General features: G+C 42.1%; 1 protein-coding gene across 1 annotated transcript in view; it reads left to right on the top strand.

Annotated features, from left to right (window-relative positions):
* Positions 1 to 1,955: 1,955 nt before the first annotated feature.
* GPR158 (G protein-coupled receptor 158) overlaps positions 1,956 to 16,568 on the top strand; it is a 302,373-nt gene continuing 287,760 nt past the window's right edge. The window contains exon 1 of the mRNA XM_027559934.1: positions 1,956 to 6,916. Within this exon, the coding sequence (XP_027415735.1) occupies positions 6,015 to 6,916 (902 nt within the window). The 5' untranslated portion in view covers positions 1,956 to 6,014. The remainder of the gene's footprint in view (positions 6,917 to 16,568) is intronic.

Here is a 16,568-nt window from a genome sequence, read left to right as displayed (position 1 = left end):
ACCATCCTTGGGATTCTCCAGGCAGGAACACTGGAGTGGGTTGCCATTTCCTTCTCCAATGCATGAAAGTGAAAAGTGAAATTGCTCAGTTGCGACTGACTCTTAGCGACCCCATGGACTGCAGCCTACCAGGCTCCTCCGGCCACGGGATTTTCCAGGCAAGAGTACTGGAGTGGGTTGCCATTGCCTTCTCTGGGAGTGATGCTAAGTGACAGTAATTCTCATAGGCATCTTTGGTAGAATTCATCTTGACCAAGACATGTGTGGAAGGATCCTGCTGCTGCTGCTAAGTCGCTTCAGTTGTGTCCGACTCTATTCGACCCCATAGACAGCAGCCCTCTAGGCTCCCCCATCCCTGGGATTCTCCTGGCAAGAACACTGGGATATACCAAATATACACTCTGAACCAGGCAAATCAAAATGATTGGCCAAAGGAAACCTGAAGAAACACATAAAGGCAACTGAAACTACCACAAGGGTGTGACTCTCTGAGTCTGCCTTTGTGTCTATCACCAGGTACTGTTCTCTTTTTTCCTCCTAATACTTTACTAGTTTCATCGCTTTCCATCTTTGTGGAATTCATTTTTTGCAAAACTGAAGAGCCAGGGCCTTGTCATTGACCACTCGTCAAGTGGCTAGAATTTGGTGCTCTCACTGCCGTGATCTGACCTCAATCTCTGGCTGCGAGCTGAAGTCCTGCTTCAAGCCACCGTAGGCCAAGGCTACCTGGGATCACTTGAACCAGCAGTATCAGTATCACCTGGGCATATTTTCTCAGGTCCTATTCTAGACCTACTGAGTCAGCAGTTTGGGGGCTTAGGACACTAATTTGTGCTTTGGTGAAAGCTCTCCAGGTAAACCTAGTGGGTATCAATATTTGAGAACCACTGGTGTAGTGATTAAGGGTATGACATCTGGAGCCAGATGGCTGTATTTCTTAGGGCAATTCATTTGCTTGTTTCCCATCTGTAGAATGGTAGCTGTACCAAACTCACAGTGTGGTAATGAAGACTACAGGAGTTAAAACCTTAGAATAATGCTTGGCCACTGTAAGTGCTGTGTAAACATTTAATTGATCATGACGACGACGATGATCCTCTTTATAGGTGTTATTTTCATTTTTTCCACCCACAGGCTATGTTTCACAATTTATACCATGGCTTTGTGTTTACCAGGAGATCTCTTCTAATATATTAGAGTTATTTTCCATGGCTCAAGGCAGTATTTCTCAGCATGTGCTCCATGGACCATTTGCATCAAGATCACCTGTGGTGCTTATTAAAATGCAGATTTTTAACTTCTCCCCAAACTTAGAGCGATGATCAGAATTCTCTAGTGACAATTCTGCATCCAGAAATTTCAAAACCACTGCTCTTGGATAACAAAGACTATGATCTTCATTTTGCAAATGGGCACAGGAGGAACAGGGGTAGCATATGCTCAGGGAAATAAGAACTAGGAATAAGAACTGGATTTCTGATTTTGTGTTATATTGACAGATTATGCTGCTTCTTTGTGGCTTTATTTGCTTTATTAAGAATTTTATTTCGGTTGTGTCATTTTGTTTACTGAGACCTAGCATTATTGAACCTAAAAATAACACTTACCTTATAAAGCTAGAACTATCAAGGATGATGAGTTCCTGGAAAATATACCTGGACTATTATCCATGACTCAGCTAAAACTTTCAGTTGTGGCTGTATCTAATACATCACTCTTGTGTTACAGATGAAGCAAAAGGGCTCAAAGAGGTTGAGAAAAATTGTCAAAAATCACATGACCAGATATCAGCAAAGTGGAAAGTACAGCCAACTGCCAATCCAGTGTCCTCTCACCAAATCACACTGTCCTAGTTATTGCTGATTTAAATGATTTAAAGCAGCACTTAAAATTTTAAGACAATTTTATACTGCTCCCATAAAATATGGTCTCAGCAGGTTTTTTTTTTACTTTTATTTCATTTAAACATATGCTAATATCACATCTTCCTTTTAATAACAGTGATAAATTGATAATATCCTGACAACTCAAAGCTCCATTGTATATTGCTTTTTCATCAGTTCGAAATGGACTGTTCTAAAGCAATTAGATTGACTTTTCAAACTGTGATGAAGTGGTTTTGGCTTTTCCACACAGGGCATACAGGTCATGCATACATTCTCTGTTTACAGTCAAGTTCCCACACAGTATTAACATGCATTTAGATAACTTAGGTCTTAATTTGAGGCCATGCATGGATATTTATCTCCCCTACAAATCATGTTCATGTAGTTGGTGGTAGGACAGAAGTGCTATTCATGCCAGGATCACTTGATTAACTTACAAAACAACTTTCTGTCTCCATTGTTTGAATTTTTTATATTATATATGAACTTCATCTTAATGCAGTCATCTTTTCCCATTTCTCTTTTCTGCTAAGTTTCTTTTCATCATACCCTCAGCTGGTTCACTACTATCTACTACCTACTTAATTACTCCTCATTTGTTATATCTCAGCTCAACTGTTACCTCCTCATAGAAGTCTTTTTTTTCTTTATCTCTTTATATAAGAATATCCTTGACCCCATATCCTTCACTCTTTATAAATTTACAGTATTTATTTCTTCATGGCACTTACAACAATATGTAATTTAAAATTTTGCTTATTATCTCTCTTTAAACACACTTGACTGTGAGGTCCATGTGTCTACCATGCAAATGTTTACCCCATTACTAAGCACAATGTCTGATACATAGTAGAGACTCAATCAACATTTGTTGAATGTGTATGTCTGTGAGTTGGTGTGGCATTCCATAGTCTGCTTAGGGCTATGAGCTTGTGTTGTATCTTGGTCCTTATAAAAAACTTCTTTTGGCTGATCTCCTTCCGTGATGGATAATAACACAGACATAGTGTTGTCTACCTAGTCGGACCAGACCTCCTAAACCATTTGGACCATAGCATCTTATTGTGAGTGAACCTAGGTTTTCTACATCATTCTACACCGTAATGTGCTATCTTCCAGAGCCTGTATTCTGTGGTAGCCTCTGGCCACACGTGGTTATTGAGCACTTGAAATGTAGCTAGTATGAAGTGCCATATGCTGAGAGTGTAAAATATACATTGTATTCTGAGGATTTAGTACAAAAATGTAGCCTACCTCATTAATAACTGCTATATTGTTTACTTATTGAAATGAAATTTGGATATACTGGACTAAACAAAATATATTATTACATTTTATTTCACCTTTTTCTTTTAAAATGTGCTATAGGAACATTTAAGATGATATATGTTGATCTTTGACAAGCATTATATTTCTATTGGACAGTGCTATTCTAAACCTAACTAGTTCATCTCTGTTGTTTGGCAATGTAGATAGAAAGTGATCCCCTAAAGGTTATGACAAAATTGCAGGCACCTCTCATAGCTTGCTCCAATCTTGTTAGACATACACTAAGAGAAGGACTAGCACTTCTGGAGAGGGGCTCAGGTGGAATTTTGGTACTCTCTTAATGTCCAAGCATGAGGCTCACATACAACTTATGTTCCAAGACACAGAAACTTTGCTACTTGCCATATATATATTGCTTAAAATAATACTGGGATCAGAACCCAGGTCTTTCAATTACACCGAGTCACTGAATTACTTATAGAGGGACCTATTAATAAAATTATACCTTCCTTTTCAAATGTAATACTAGCAAATTTTAAAGAGCTGTTAATAAATTATATAGGTTTTATAAAAAATCAATTAATGAGGAAATGACACTTCAGTCTTCAAACAGAAAATCATATTGTATATTCTAATAAATTAAACAAACAGAAAATCACATTATTATTGCCATACGCCCTATATCAGAGGATTAAGCTGGATGACCTTTATTTAGCAAAGGAGTATACTTCATATCAAAACAAGTCAGATATGAACATGAACTCTACTTGTGAATAAACACAAATCTAATAACCATTCTCTGCAAAGCTATAAAAGCTCTCTTGGAGACCCAACACTGCAGTTTTAAAAACTGGTTGCTATGTCTTATTCCAAAAGCCATCACCACTGACACATCAGGCACACATCTCTTCTTAGAGGAGACAGATTTAAAAATAATTAGCTTCCTCATCATGATCTTATGGTTCATTCACTAGTTTACCAATTAGCACCAGGCATTCTAAGTGGTCAAGATACTACAGTGACCAATGAAGGCAAACTTTTGCTCTTTGGAGCTTAAATTTTCATCCTTCAATATTTTCTCAATAAGGAGAATGAAATGATAAAGCAAGTCTAAGCCATGCTATCTTAGAATGCCATAGGTGGCTTTTTTAAAAGTTGGGAATTGAAATGATTTTGAGACTTTCTATCTTGTGTCTTTCTTGGGAAATTTGAAAATGGAGGTGTATATAGAAGATGGAGGTGCAGAAGACACTACATATCCAGTACTAAATAGTATTTTTGAATGAAAGTGTCAGAAGACCCGGTTAAAGCTTCAAATAAAACAATTGGACTATGTTAAGGGAATGTCCAATCATTTTTTTTTTTTTTTTTTTTTGAGTCCTAGCATACTTATTCTGCTCTTCTTTCTTTAGCTGGGACATCCCAATCTATGGTGAATCAGATGTCTTAGTTCTTGCCTTCATTAATTTCAGGAACTCCCAGTCAGAATGGCTCTCCTTCCCACTCACCACAGACTGACTCATCCTCATTCTCTCACAGTCTGCGTCCTGCCCCTATCCTCGCCCTTTGGCACATTCTCTGTTTACATTTCCACAGGTTCCCCTTCATCCCTTTCAAGCAAGCGTTCTTTAGATGGCATTTTCCCCCTTAAAGTTCAGCCAGTAGATGTCTCCATTACTCCCTTACAGCCAAGACCTTGGCAAGTAGGGTTTAATAATTTCTTTAACCGACAACAAGGAGGAGGATTTGATCATTTGCCTAAAATGAGCAGATGCTTGGGAGGACACGTCTTCATCCTACATCCCTCCCTCCGATATATGTCACAAATGAAAACTACTTTTCCTCTCTTTTCCAGGCAAAAGAAAAGACTGATTTAACGAAGCATGCAAGACGCCAACACCCTCCTCCTCAGTACATCCAAGTTTCCTTCTCTCTGAGCCACCCAAGCTCTGCTTCTACCTTTACTCCAGGCCACCCACCCCCAACCCTTCACGCTCTCGAGTCATCAGGGAACTCGAGTGGGTGAAAGGACTGCTGCATCCCGCGCCGCTGCCTCCTCCGTGCCGCCTCGGGTTCAGCACTGGACAGCTCCCGCCCCAGCCGAACAAATGGTACTCGGCTGATTGACAGAGGAGCCGACCAAACAGAGAACAAGACGAATTGAAGCCGCCCTACAAGGGCTGGTTGCGGCCAAGCTGCCTCTTTAAACTGGCTTTCCTCCCGAGAGCAGGGAGAGGCAGGAGTGTGGTTTGTGGCCAAACCTAAAGACTCCAATTAACCAGCTGCCTAACCCTCTTGGCTCCGGAGAGGCAAACATCTTAAAAGAAACCCTCGCTCTCTGGGACTCGCCCCTGCGCTCGCTGTGCCGGTCTGTGCGCGCGCGCTCCGCGTCTCCGGGCGAAGCGAACGAGGAGGAGCCAGAGCCAGGAGGCGGGAACGACCTGCCACGGGTGAGATGATGGAGCAGCGTCTTCGGTGGCCGCGGCGGCAGCAGCAGCAGCTCTTGAACACACCTCAATGAGAGCGGCGGTGGAAGGAAAGACGTAAGCAGGCTAACTATAGCTGCCGGCTGCAAAAGGGATGTAACCTGTTCGGTTCAAGGCTGCGAGGTGCGTAATCCTGAGCCGACCCATTGTGGAGCGGGAGCAGCCGGCGTTGCCACAGGTGATTTGATTTCCTGTGACGGTAGCTTAGTCAGCCGGGCATATTTCGGAACATCCCTATTTTAAAGTCCTTTTGGACTGGATGCCTGCTGGAGAAGGGGGAAGACCCCTAGCAAAAGTCTTACTGCTGACAGACTGACGACTACAATTTCAAAAGTGACTCCTCCCGTTACCTCCTCTCCGCTCTGCGAGGCAGATGGGAGTCATGGCTTACCCCTTCCTCTTCTGCCTTCTGCTTGTTCATTTCGGATTGGGAGCTATTGGCGCCAGCCGCGAAGCTCCAAGTCGGCCGGATTCCCCTCGAGAGAGGACCCTGAGGGCGAAGCAACACGCCCAGCAGCCGGCTCGAGCCTCTGCCTCAGACCCCTCTGCTCCCTGGAGCCGCTCCACCGACGGCACCATCTTGGCGCAGAAACTCGCCGAGGAGGTGCCCATGGACGTGGCCTCTTACCTCTACACCGGGGACTCCCACAAGCTGAAGCGAGCCAACTGCTCCAGCCGCTACGAGTTGGCGGGCCTGCCGGGGAAGTCGCCTGCCCTAGCCAGTTCCCATCCCTCATTGCACGGGGCGCTGGACACGCTGACACACGCCACCAACTTCCTCAACATGATGCTGCAGAGCAATAAGTCGCGGGAGCAGAACTTGCAGGACGACTTGGAGTGGTACCAAGCGCTGGTGCGGAGCCTCCTAGAGGGTGAACCCAGCATCTCCCGGGCGGCCATCACCTTCAGCACCGAGTCGCTGTCCGCACCCGCCCCGCAGGTCTTCCTCCAGGCCACGCGTGAGGAGAGTCGCATCCTGCTCCAGGACCTGTCCTCCTCAGCACACCACCTGGCCAACGCCACGCTGGAGACCGAGTGGTTCCACGGCCTCCGGCGCAAGTGGAGGACTCACTTACACCGTCGCGGCTCCAATCAGGGGCCACGGGGCCTGGGCCATAGCTGGCGGCGCAGGGACGGGCTGAGCGGGGACAAGAGCCATGTCAAGTGGTCTCCGCCTTATCTGGAGTGCGAGAATGGCAGTTACAAGCCTGGGTGGTTGGTCACTCTCTCCGCTGCTTTCTACGGGTTGCAGCCTAACCTGGTCCCGGAATTCAGGTAGGGAGGGGTAAAAAGATAAAAGGCAAAACCTTCCTTCCGGTTTCGCGGGTGGCTGTGAGTGTGGAGAAGGAACACTTGGCTGTGACCCTTACGCCTCCCACCCTCAAAGCCCAGATCTGGGCTGAGGGACACCCCACGCAGCCGCAAATGCTTAGGGACAAGAAGCGCCCCGCGTTTGTAAGCTTCAGACGCTCAGCGAAAGCTTTTCTCTCATATCAGTTTCCCTGCAAGCAGAGATGCCGTTTCTCTCTAACCCTCGGGAGAGCAGGGAGGGGAGTTCCCTGTTAGGGGTGATGCACAGAAACCTGGCGAGCTCAGGGCATGCTAGCCAGGCGCAGACTGGTAAACATCTAATGAGACTAGAGAAGGGAGCAGGAAGAGAGTTCGTTTTTTCCTGCAACTTCGGGATAGCCTCCGCCTGCTTCCTCCTACGTGTGTAGTTTGGGGCGTCAGTCTGTTGTTAGTCAGTTATCAGAGCGCATGATGAAAACAGTCAATCCCGCCGGCAGTTCTGTACCCTCAGCAGTGAGTCAGTTTCAGCAGCATAGCTGTCTCCCAGATCCAGACTTTGCAATTTGCTCTGTGTTCTCCTTCTTCTCATCTCCCTCCTTCCCCGAGTCCTCCCATTTCCTGGTCCGCTCTTCCTCTTTTTAGGCACACCTAAGCGACTTAGCAGCAGCAGCAGCAAGGTTTCTCTGGCTCTTCAGGTGCTCACCCTTTATAAATGAACCTGATTGAATTAGCCTAGGAAGGGAGGGATCAGTTCTCATTGAATTCAGTCAGGGGACTCAGAGGAGACTTAACAGTTCTGTAGTTCTGCATTTGTGGGAAAATGAGAATGTGCAAATTAGCAGGGGGTAATTTGTGCCCTGGGATGTGCCTGATCTTTGGGGTGAAGAACTTTTAGAAGTAGCCCTTAAGAGTGAACGTGAGGAACAGAAAGGATAGAAACTCCAAAGAGGGTCTGGGAGAGGGCCATAGATTAACTGGGACCCTTTCCCCATTCCCAGTGGGAAGAAGGTTTGGGGGGTAAAGGTTGCTTCTGTACTTTTTGGGAACCTGGGCAAAAGTGAGGCACCTGTATGTGTTTTAATGCCCTGCTGGCACATAAAAGAATGATAACCTGGTGAAAGATACCAGGGAAAGTGCTGGGTGGGTTAATAGGAGGAGTCAGAACACTTATTTGTCTTGGCATTGTCATTTACTGCTGAATGACCTCAAGAAATCTGCTTAATCTCTCTGGCCCTCAGCTACTTATTTATCAAGTAAGGGAGGTAAACTAGCAATAGACAGTCTCTAGGGAGACACCCAGTTATAAAATTCTGTAGCTGTTAATGCTGGCAACACTTGAGATGACATGAATGAAAAATAACCCCTTTTCTCTGACATTGGATGACCACATTAAATGTTTTTTGTGTTTCTCTCTTTCAAGGATCTTATCTTAAACCAGCATAACTCTTTCCTACTTTAAAGATAATCTTATTTCCTCCTAATTTCTGCAGGATCCTATTAGTCAGAGCTGATCCCAGGTTTGAGCATTTGCCATATTGCTTGCTCAGAAGAGGAAAGATCAGCAGATGCCATTCACTGCCAAAAAATTGCTTTTGGCCTTCACATAAGCCTTTTCAGGGAGTCCCAGCTCCCAGGATTGAAAGATCCATCTATGTATCCATGTATCTATCTATATTATCCATCTATCCACCCATCTTACTAATATATACTTTATACTAGGCTCTGTGCTCTGCTTTGCATGTATTATCTTGATTAATCCTCACAACAACCCTAAGAGTTAGGTTTTATTAGTTTCCCAATTTTACAAAAACAGAACCTGAAGCTTCTTTCCCAAGATCATGCAGCAGTTAAATAGCAGCAGAGGCAGGATTTGAGCTCATTTCATACTTTTAATCACTATGCTAAACTCTGTCTCATAAAGGTGTCCTAGGAGTGCTACGTATATTGTAGCTGATGCATAAAAATATATGTATTTTCAAGGATCAGATGTGGGACTGGGGATGAGTCCATTTATTCTCAGAACTGTTTCTCATAAGGCTCAGAAAGCATACATTGTCTAAATGAACTCAGGCCTTTCTGCCAGTCAAGATAAAAGGCTGAGGACACAAGGGGTCTGAGGTCATGAGGGTTCACATGACCCTACCGAGTTTTTGGACTATGTTCAGAAAATAGTTTGTTTCCTCCAGCTGAGTCCCTTTAAGTGCCTTCATAGTCACTGATGGTGTTCTTCAGCCAAGGCACAAAGCCAGGCCATTTAGTGTCTGGCTCTCTACAGAATCTGGCTCCTTCTAGCAGCATGCATGAAGAGCAGAGTAAGTGCTCTCCTGTAAGTACTTTTGCCCCATGTCCTGTGCCACTCAGGTACCATATCGAGGATTCACACAACTTATAGAAACTGGAAGCAATCTTGGAGAGATCAGATGGTCCCTCCTGTTTCATAAAGAAACAGATAAGAAAGGTGAAGTAACTTGTCCAAAAATCACACATCAAGTTTTTAACAACAGCAGAAACAGGGTCTAGGCCTTCTTGCCTCTGGTTCACACTATGCTTGCTATATATGTATATGTATGCCTAACATACAAGCCACTCCAGTGTTCTTGCCTGAAGAATCCCAGGGACAGGGGAGCCTGGTGGGCTGCCATCTATGGGGTCGCAAAGAGTCGGACACGACTGAAGTGACTTAGCAGCAGCAGCATGCCTAAAGTATATTGACCTCTCTGGACTTCGCACACAACTTATATTGAGGAACATAGTTTATTCTCTGTCACCTTTTAGAACCAGAAATGTAGCCCATATAACACAGCTCTTGATTTTAAAAAATGGCAGTATTTCACACATTTCAGAAAATTTCAATGGGCCTTTTCTGTCTCTTCATACTAATAAAAGGCAAAAGTTTTTGATGCTATTGATGTTTTATCATCTAAGATGTGTATTCTAAAATTTTATAAGTGAATAATATTGTACAGGTATGGTAACAGGATAAACACCAAATGAATTTTTGGGAAACCATGACTGGGAGCTCTAATCATTATTTTAAATATATTTTGAACCTATAGAGTGTTATTGGGTTGGCCAAACTGTTGGTTTGGGATTTTCCATACAATGTTAACAAAATTTTTGGCCAGCCAAATATGTGTAAAATGCCTTCTCTATAACAACAACAACAAAAAGATCTACTGATAACGCTTTTCTCATGGAAGAGAAGAGGAGGAGAAACTTTGCAGTTAAGGTTTTCATTTAATTTCAGTTAATATTTCCCCAGGTCTTGCTTTTAAGACTCAAGCATTTAAATTATACATTATTTATAGAGAGTGTAAATCTGAAACATGACATTCAAAAGCACTGTGGAGAACATGGTCAACTATCTTCTTATATCAATGCCTATCACTGTAAAACACCTCTCAGAATAAATTTTATTCCCCTCTGCTTCAGAATGACACAAATTTCTTAAATTTTAGGGTCTAGCCTAAGACTCACATGGGAAGAGAAGTTTATTGCTCTTCCTTTTCTCTTACCCCCAAAATGACATTAGTTGCTTTACCTAAATGGGTCCTGAGTCTATCGTTATAGGCTTATAGTATCAACACTTAAGTTCTCATCTTCTATCCCAGCAAAAAAAAAAAAAAAAAAGAGTAACAACTTAAGATACATCCTAAATTGTATTTATTTATCACATAGGTTTTTGATGTCCTTGTAGAGTTTTCTTTAAAGTTAAGTCCTTTGGTTTTGTGTAGTAATTTTTCTATGTGGAACTTAAAAGTACTATGGAGTTGGATCTGAAATCTTTGAGATCACAGAAACATTGCTAAGGATGAATATAAGGTACCTAGTGTTGGCTGAATTTAAATTAAGGTAAAGGAAGCTTTGGGAATTAATTCATACTTGATGAGTTGTAAGGGATTTTGGAATTCATTTGTTTTCTTCCCCTCTTCTCATTGTACAATGGAGGAAACTGAGACCCAAAGGGCTAAAGGAATTTGTTAAGAGTGGTACAGCTTTTTTAGGGTGAGTTAGAATCACTGGGAACCAATATATCGAGCATCTACTATGGATCAGATGCTTTATAAATATCCTACTGCATTTAATTCTTAATATTCTCAGGTAGGCTTCCCTGATGGCTCAGAGGTAAAGAGTCCACCTACCACTGCAGGAGATGCAGGTTCAATCTTTGGCTCGGGAAGATCCCCTGGAGAAGGAAATGGTGTCCTTGCCTGGGAAATCCCATGGAGAGAGCCACCCTGTTGGGCTACAGTCCATGGAGTTACAAAGAGTTGGACATAACTTAGTGACTAAACAACAATATTCTTGTAGTTACAACTTCAGAAAAGCTGAGCAACTTACCCAAGGCAGCCAGTTAGTAAATTAAAGAGGTTAAATCAAACTTGGATCTATCTAGCTATCAGGCTTGTATTGTCTTTCTACTACCCTAGGCTCTTGATCGCCAATTTTGCTTTCAACTTGCTGTTAAAAACATGATATTGGCTTGAAATAGTTAATATATTTGGTCAAAGACATGATAGACACTTGTTCTTTTTGGCCAATTGTATAATCAAGTGTGTTGCATAGGGAGAAGAGTATTAGACTTGAGGGAGAACTTTGCCTCAAGTCCCAGCTTTGTCTCTGGCTGTATTACCTGTCTGGAAATCAGTTTCTGCACAACTAAATGCGGAAACAGACTTGATGACATCCATATACCTTTGTAACTCCTTGTCCTGTGAATTTTGAAACTACCTATCCAATGGGTAATAAGGAGGCTTTGGAAACAGGGTTCATACACACGAATGCAGTACCCTGTGGAAATGATGACTGATGGGGGAGTAGCATGCAGAAGAAGAGGACACCAAGTGAATGTTAGATCTGAATTTTCCACCATAGTGTGGAAATGCTATTTGAACATTGTTGTCACTGACTCCTGAGGGGTTACTTTACTTTCTCTCCTTCACAAACATATACCCACACAACTCCATCAGAGATTTTGTTACAGATCTCTGCTTGGAACAAAAGAGGGCAAGAGAAATGACCATTTTGCTCTAGGCCACACATGTCCTGTCTCTCTTGTGGGTCCTGGTAGTGGTGAAAAGGGTTACCTACAGGAACAGCACAGAGCTGTCTACCTCAGTAGTAGATCAAAGAGTTTTTAGATGGACTTCTGTTATTGAGGCTTTTGAGTTTCAATCTTTAAACTGTGAATAGTGAAGTGTATCTCCTTTGGGATTCTGTAAAGACTAAATGAAGAACTGTCATCCCACAGGAGGTTCAGTAAACATTTTGTATCATGGCTTCTGTCTTCCTAAATACTGTCCTCAGCTGAACACTTTCTTATTTTAGGTATATTAAACTCACATGATTTATAGTAATTTATAATCATATAATGGTTTAGTTTCATTCCTAATTATTGTGAAGGCTTGTAATTACAGTGGATCATGGTGGAAATACGGACCTTGGAGACAGCAGATATTGGACCCAGGAAAGGACCACATCCTTGACTATTGTATTACCATGGGCAGCAGTTGTCTTTTCTTTTTTAAATGTTTATTGTAGTTGATTTACAATGTTGTGTTAGTTTCAGGTGTGCAGCAAAGTGAACCAGTTATACATATACATACATCCAGTCTCTCTTCGATTCTTTTCCCATATATACCATTACTGAGTACTGAGTGAGCTCCCTGTGCTATACTGTAGGTCCTTATTAGTTATCAGCAGTTGCCTTTCTAATTGATGATTCTTCTGTAAATTAAATGGGGCTGTACTAGGTGACTTGTTGGGTTCCTTATAATCTAGAGATCTACAACATTGTATATAAATTAAAGATGTCACTTTAACTCTTGAAGTTTTGATTGTAATACTGAAACCAATTATTGTATGCTCATTTAAATGCAGTACTCTTGCTTGGAAAATCCCATGGATGGAGGAGCCTGGTAGGCTGCAGTCCATGGGGTCGCTAAGAGTTGGACAGGACTGAGCAACTTCACTTTCACCTTTCACTCTCATGCATTGGAGAAGGAAATGGCAACCCACTCCAGTGTTCTTGCCTGGATGATCCCAGGGATGGGGGAGCCTGGCCGGCTGCCGTCTATGGGATTGCACAGAGTCGGACATGACTGAAGTGACTTAGCAGCAGCAGCAGCATGTTCAGTGTTTGACTTTATCATGGTGATTTGCTAATAGGATATTTAAAGAAAGCCCTCTCATTGTACACTGAATTAAATATATATATATGTTAAAGGAAATGAGAATTCCATTCAAAATAAGAACAAATATGATCTGAGTTTCTAGATGTTGAAAGATCCCCTGAAATTTACTTAAAAGTCAACAAGAAGCTGTTGCACAGATTTCTAAACCAAGGGCCTCAGTATACATGGGTAATTTCTCTCCAAGTAATCAATGTTGAGGCATCCTAAAGCTCCTTACTTACTTTTAAAAACAACCTGTCTTTGATTTTCCCTTTGTAGTTGGTGTTAAAACTTCAAAGAGCGCTATTTAGTGTCGTTCAGCATTATTGTGCCACTTTTTAGCATACACATTTGGAAGCAGAAATGGGATTTTCAAGACTTGAATAAATGACAAGAGTTTAGGCCTACCTTCTGGGGAGAGAACTAATGCTCTCACAAGACTGATTTTACAGCCTCAAATGCTAGATAGGTAAAATTTTACTTTCAACTTCATGAAAGCATCAGTTTGTTGATCACCATTCAGGGTTTTAAGGCTACCCTTTTCTAACACTCACTGTTTTATGATTACACTGTAATACCCTGGGATGTCAAAAAGTATATTGTTGGTGTTATTTTGTACTTGGTTGGTACAGAAGCATTAGGGCTTTGTTTGTTTTCTCTCTTCAGTTCTGGATTGATGTTCAGCATTATTTAAACACAATTACTAAAATCAGTTCAGTTCAGTACAGTTGCTCAGTTGTGTCTGACTCTTTGCGACCCCATGGACTGCAGCACGCCAGGCTTCTCTGTCCATCACCAACTCCCAGAGCTTGCTCAAACTCATGTCCATAGTGTCGGTGATGCCATCCAACCATCTCATCCTCTGTCGTCCCCTACTCCTCCCGCCTTCAATCTTTCCCAGCACCAGGGCCGTTTCCAATGAGTCAGTTCTTCGCATCAGGTAGTATTGGAGAAACTCCAAAGTACTGGAGTTTCTGCTTCAGCATCAGTCCTTCTAATGAATATTCAGGACTGATTTCCTTTAGGATTGACTGGTTGGATCTCCTTGCAGACCAAGGGACTCCCAAGAGTCTTCTTCAACATCACAGTTCAAAAGCATCAATTCTTCTGCGCTCAGCTTTCTTTATAGTCCAACTCTCACATCCATACGTGACTACTGGAAAAACCATAGCTTTGACTAGATGAACCTTTGTTGGCAAAGTGATGTCTCTGTTTTTTAATATGCTGTCTAGGTTGGTCACAGCTTTTCTTCCAAGGAGCAAGCGTCTTTTAATTTCATGGCTGTAGTCATCACCTGCAGTGATTTTGGAGCCCCCCAAAACAAAGTCTTTCACTGTTTCCATTGTTTCCCCATTTATCTACTATGAAGTGATGGGACCAGATGCCATGATCTTAGTTTTCTGAATGTTGAGTTTTAAGCCAACTTTTTCACTCTCCTCTTTCACTTTCATCAAGAGGCTCTTTAGTTCTTCGCTTTCTGCCATAAGGGTGGTGTCATCTACGTATCTGAATTTATTAATATTTCTCATGACAATCTTGATTCCAGCTTGTGCTTCATCCAGCCTGGCATTTTACATGATGTACTCTGCATATAAGTTAAATAAGCAAGGTGACAATATACAGCCTTGATGTACTCCTTTCCTGATTTGGAACCAGTCTGTTGTTCCATGTCCAGTTCTAACTGTTGCTTCTTGATTGGCATACAGATTTCTCAGATGGCAGGTCAGGTGACCTGGTATTCCCATCTCTTAAAGAATTTTCCACAATTTGTTGTGATCCACACAGTCAAAGGCTTTGGTGTAGTCCATAAAGCAAAAGTAGATGTTTTTCTGGAACGCTCTTGCTTTTTCAATGATCCAGGAGATGTTGGAAATTTGATCTCTGGTTCCTCTGCCTTTTCTAAATCCAGCTTGAACATCTGGAAGTTCATGGATCACGTACTGTTGAAGCCTGGCTTGGAGAATTTTGAGCATTACTTTGCTAGTGTGTGAGATGAGTGCAATTGTGTAGTAGTTTGAACATTGTTTGGCATTGCCTTTTTTTGAGATTGGAATGAAAACTGACCTTTTCCAGTCCTGTGGCCACTGCTGAGTTTTCCAGATTTGCTGACATACTGAGTTCAGCACTTTCACAGCATCATCTTTTAGGATTTGAAATAGCTCAACTGGAATTCCATTACCTCCACTAGCTTTGTTTGTAGTGATGCTTCCTAAGGCCCATATGACTTTGCATTCCAGGATGTATGGCTCTAGGTGAGCCAGACACCCAGATCACACAATCATGGGTCATGAAGATCTTTTTTGTATAGTTCTTCTGTGTATTCTTGCCATCTCATCATAACATCTTCTGCTTCTGTTAGGTCCATACCATTTCTGTCCTTTATTGTGCTCATCTTTGTATGAAGTGTTCCCTTGGTATCTTTAATTTTCTTGAAGAGGGCTCTAGTCTTTCCCATTCTATTGTTTTCCTCTATTTCTTTGCACTGATCACTGACAAAGGTTTTCTTATCTCTCCTTGTGTTTTTTGGAACTCTGCATTCAAAGAGGTATATCTTTCCTTTTCTCCTTTGCCTTTTGCTTCTCTTCTTTTCTCAGCTATATGTAAAGCCTCGTCAAACAACCATTTTGCCTTTTTGTATTTCTTTTTCTTGGGGATGGTCTTGATCACTGCCACCCGTATGATGTCATGAACCTCCATCCATAGTTCTTCAGGCACTCTATCAGATCTAATCCCTTGAATCTATTTGTCGCTTCCACTGTATAATTGTTAGGGATTTGATTTAGGTCATACCTGAATGGTCTAGTGGTTTTCCCTACTTTCTTCATTTTAAGTCTGAATTTGGCAATAAGGAGTTCATGATCTGAGCCACAGTCAGCTCCTGGTCTTGTTTTTTCTGACTGTATAGTGCTTCTCCATCTTTGGCTGCAAAGAATGTAATCAATCTGATTTCAGTATTGACCATCTGGTGATGTCCCTGTGTAGAGTCTTCTCTTGTGCTTTTGGAAAAGGGTGTTTGCTATGACCAGTGCACTGTCTTGTCAAAACTGTTAGCCTTTGACCTGCTTTGTTTTGTACTCCAAGGCCAAATTTGCCTGTTACTCCAGGTATGTCTTGTCTTCCTTCCTACTTTTGCATTCCAGTCCCTTATAATGAAGACAGCATCTTTTGGGTGTTAGTTCTAGAAGGTCTTGTAGGTCTTCATAGAATTATTCAACTTCAGCTTCTTCAGCATTACTGATCAGGACATAGACTTGGATTACTGTGATATTGAATGGTTTGCCTTGGAAATGAACAGAGATCATTCTGTTGTTTTTGAGATTGCATCCAAGTACTGCATTTCGGATTCTTTTGTTAATTATGATAGCTACTCCACTTCTTCTAAGGGATTCTTGCCCACAGTAGTAGAAATAATGGTCATCTGAGTTAAATTCACCTATTGTAGTCCATTTTAGTTCACTGATTCC

Source organism: Bos indicus x Bos taurus, chromosome 13, assembly GCF_003369695.1.
Source record: "Bos indicus x Bos taurus breed Angus x Brahman F1 hybrid chromosome 13, Bos_hybrid_MaternalHap_v2.0, whole genome shotgun sequence".
NCBI classification, from domain to species: Eukaryota; Metazoa; Chordata; class Mammalia; order Artiodactyla; family Bovidae; genus Bos; species Bos indicus x Bos taurus.
Note: the sequence above shows the minus strand (reverse complement) of the source record. Positions and strands in the feature narration are given on the sequence as shown.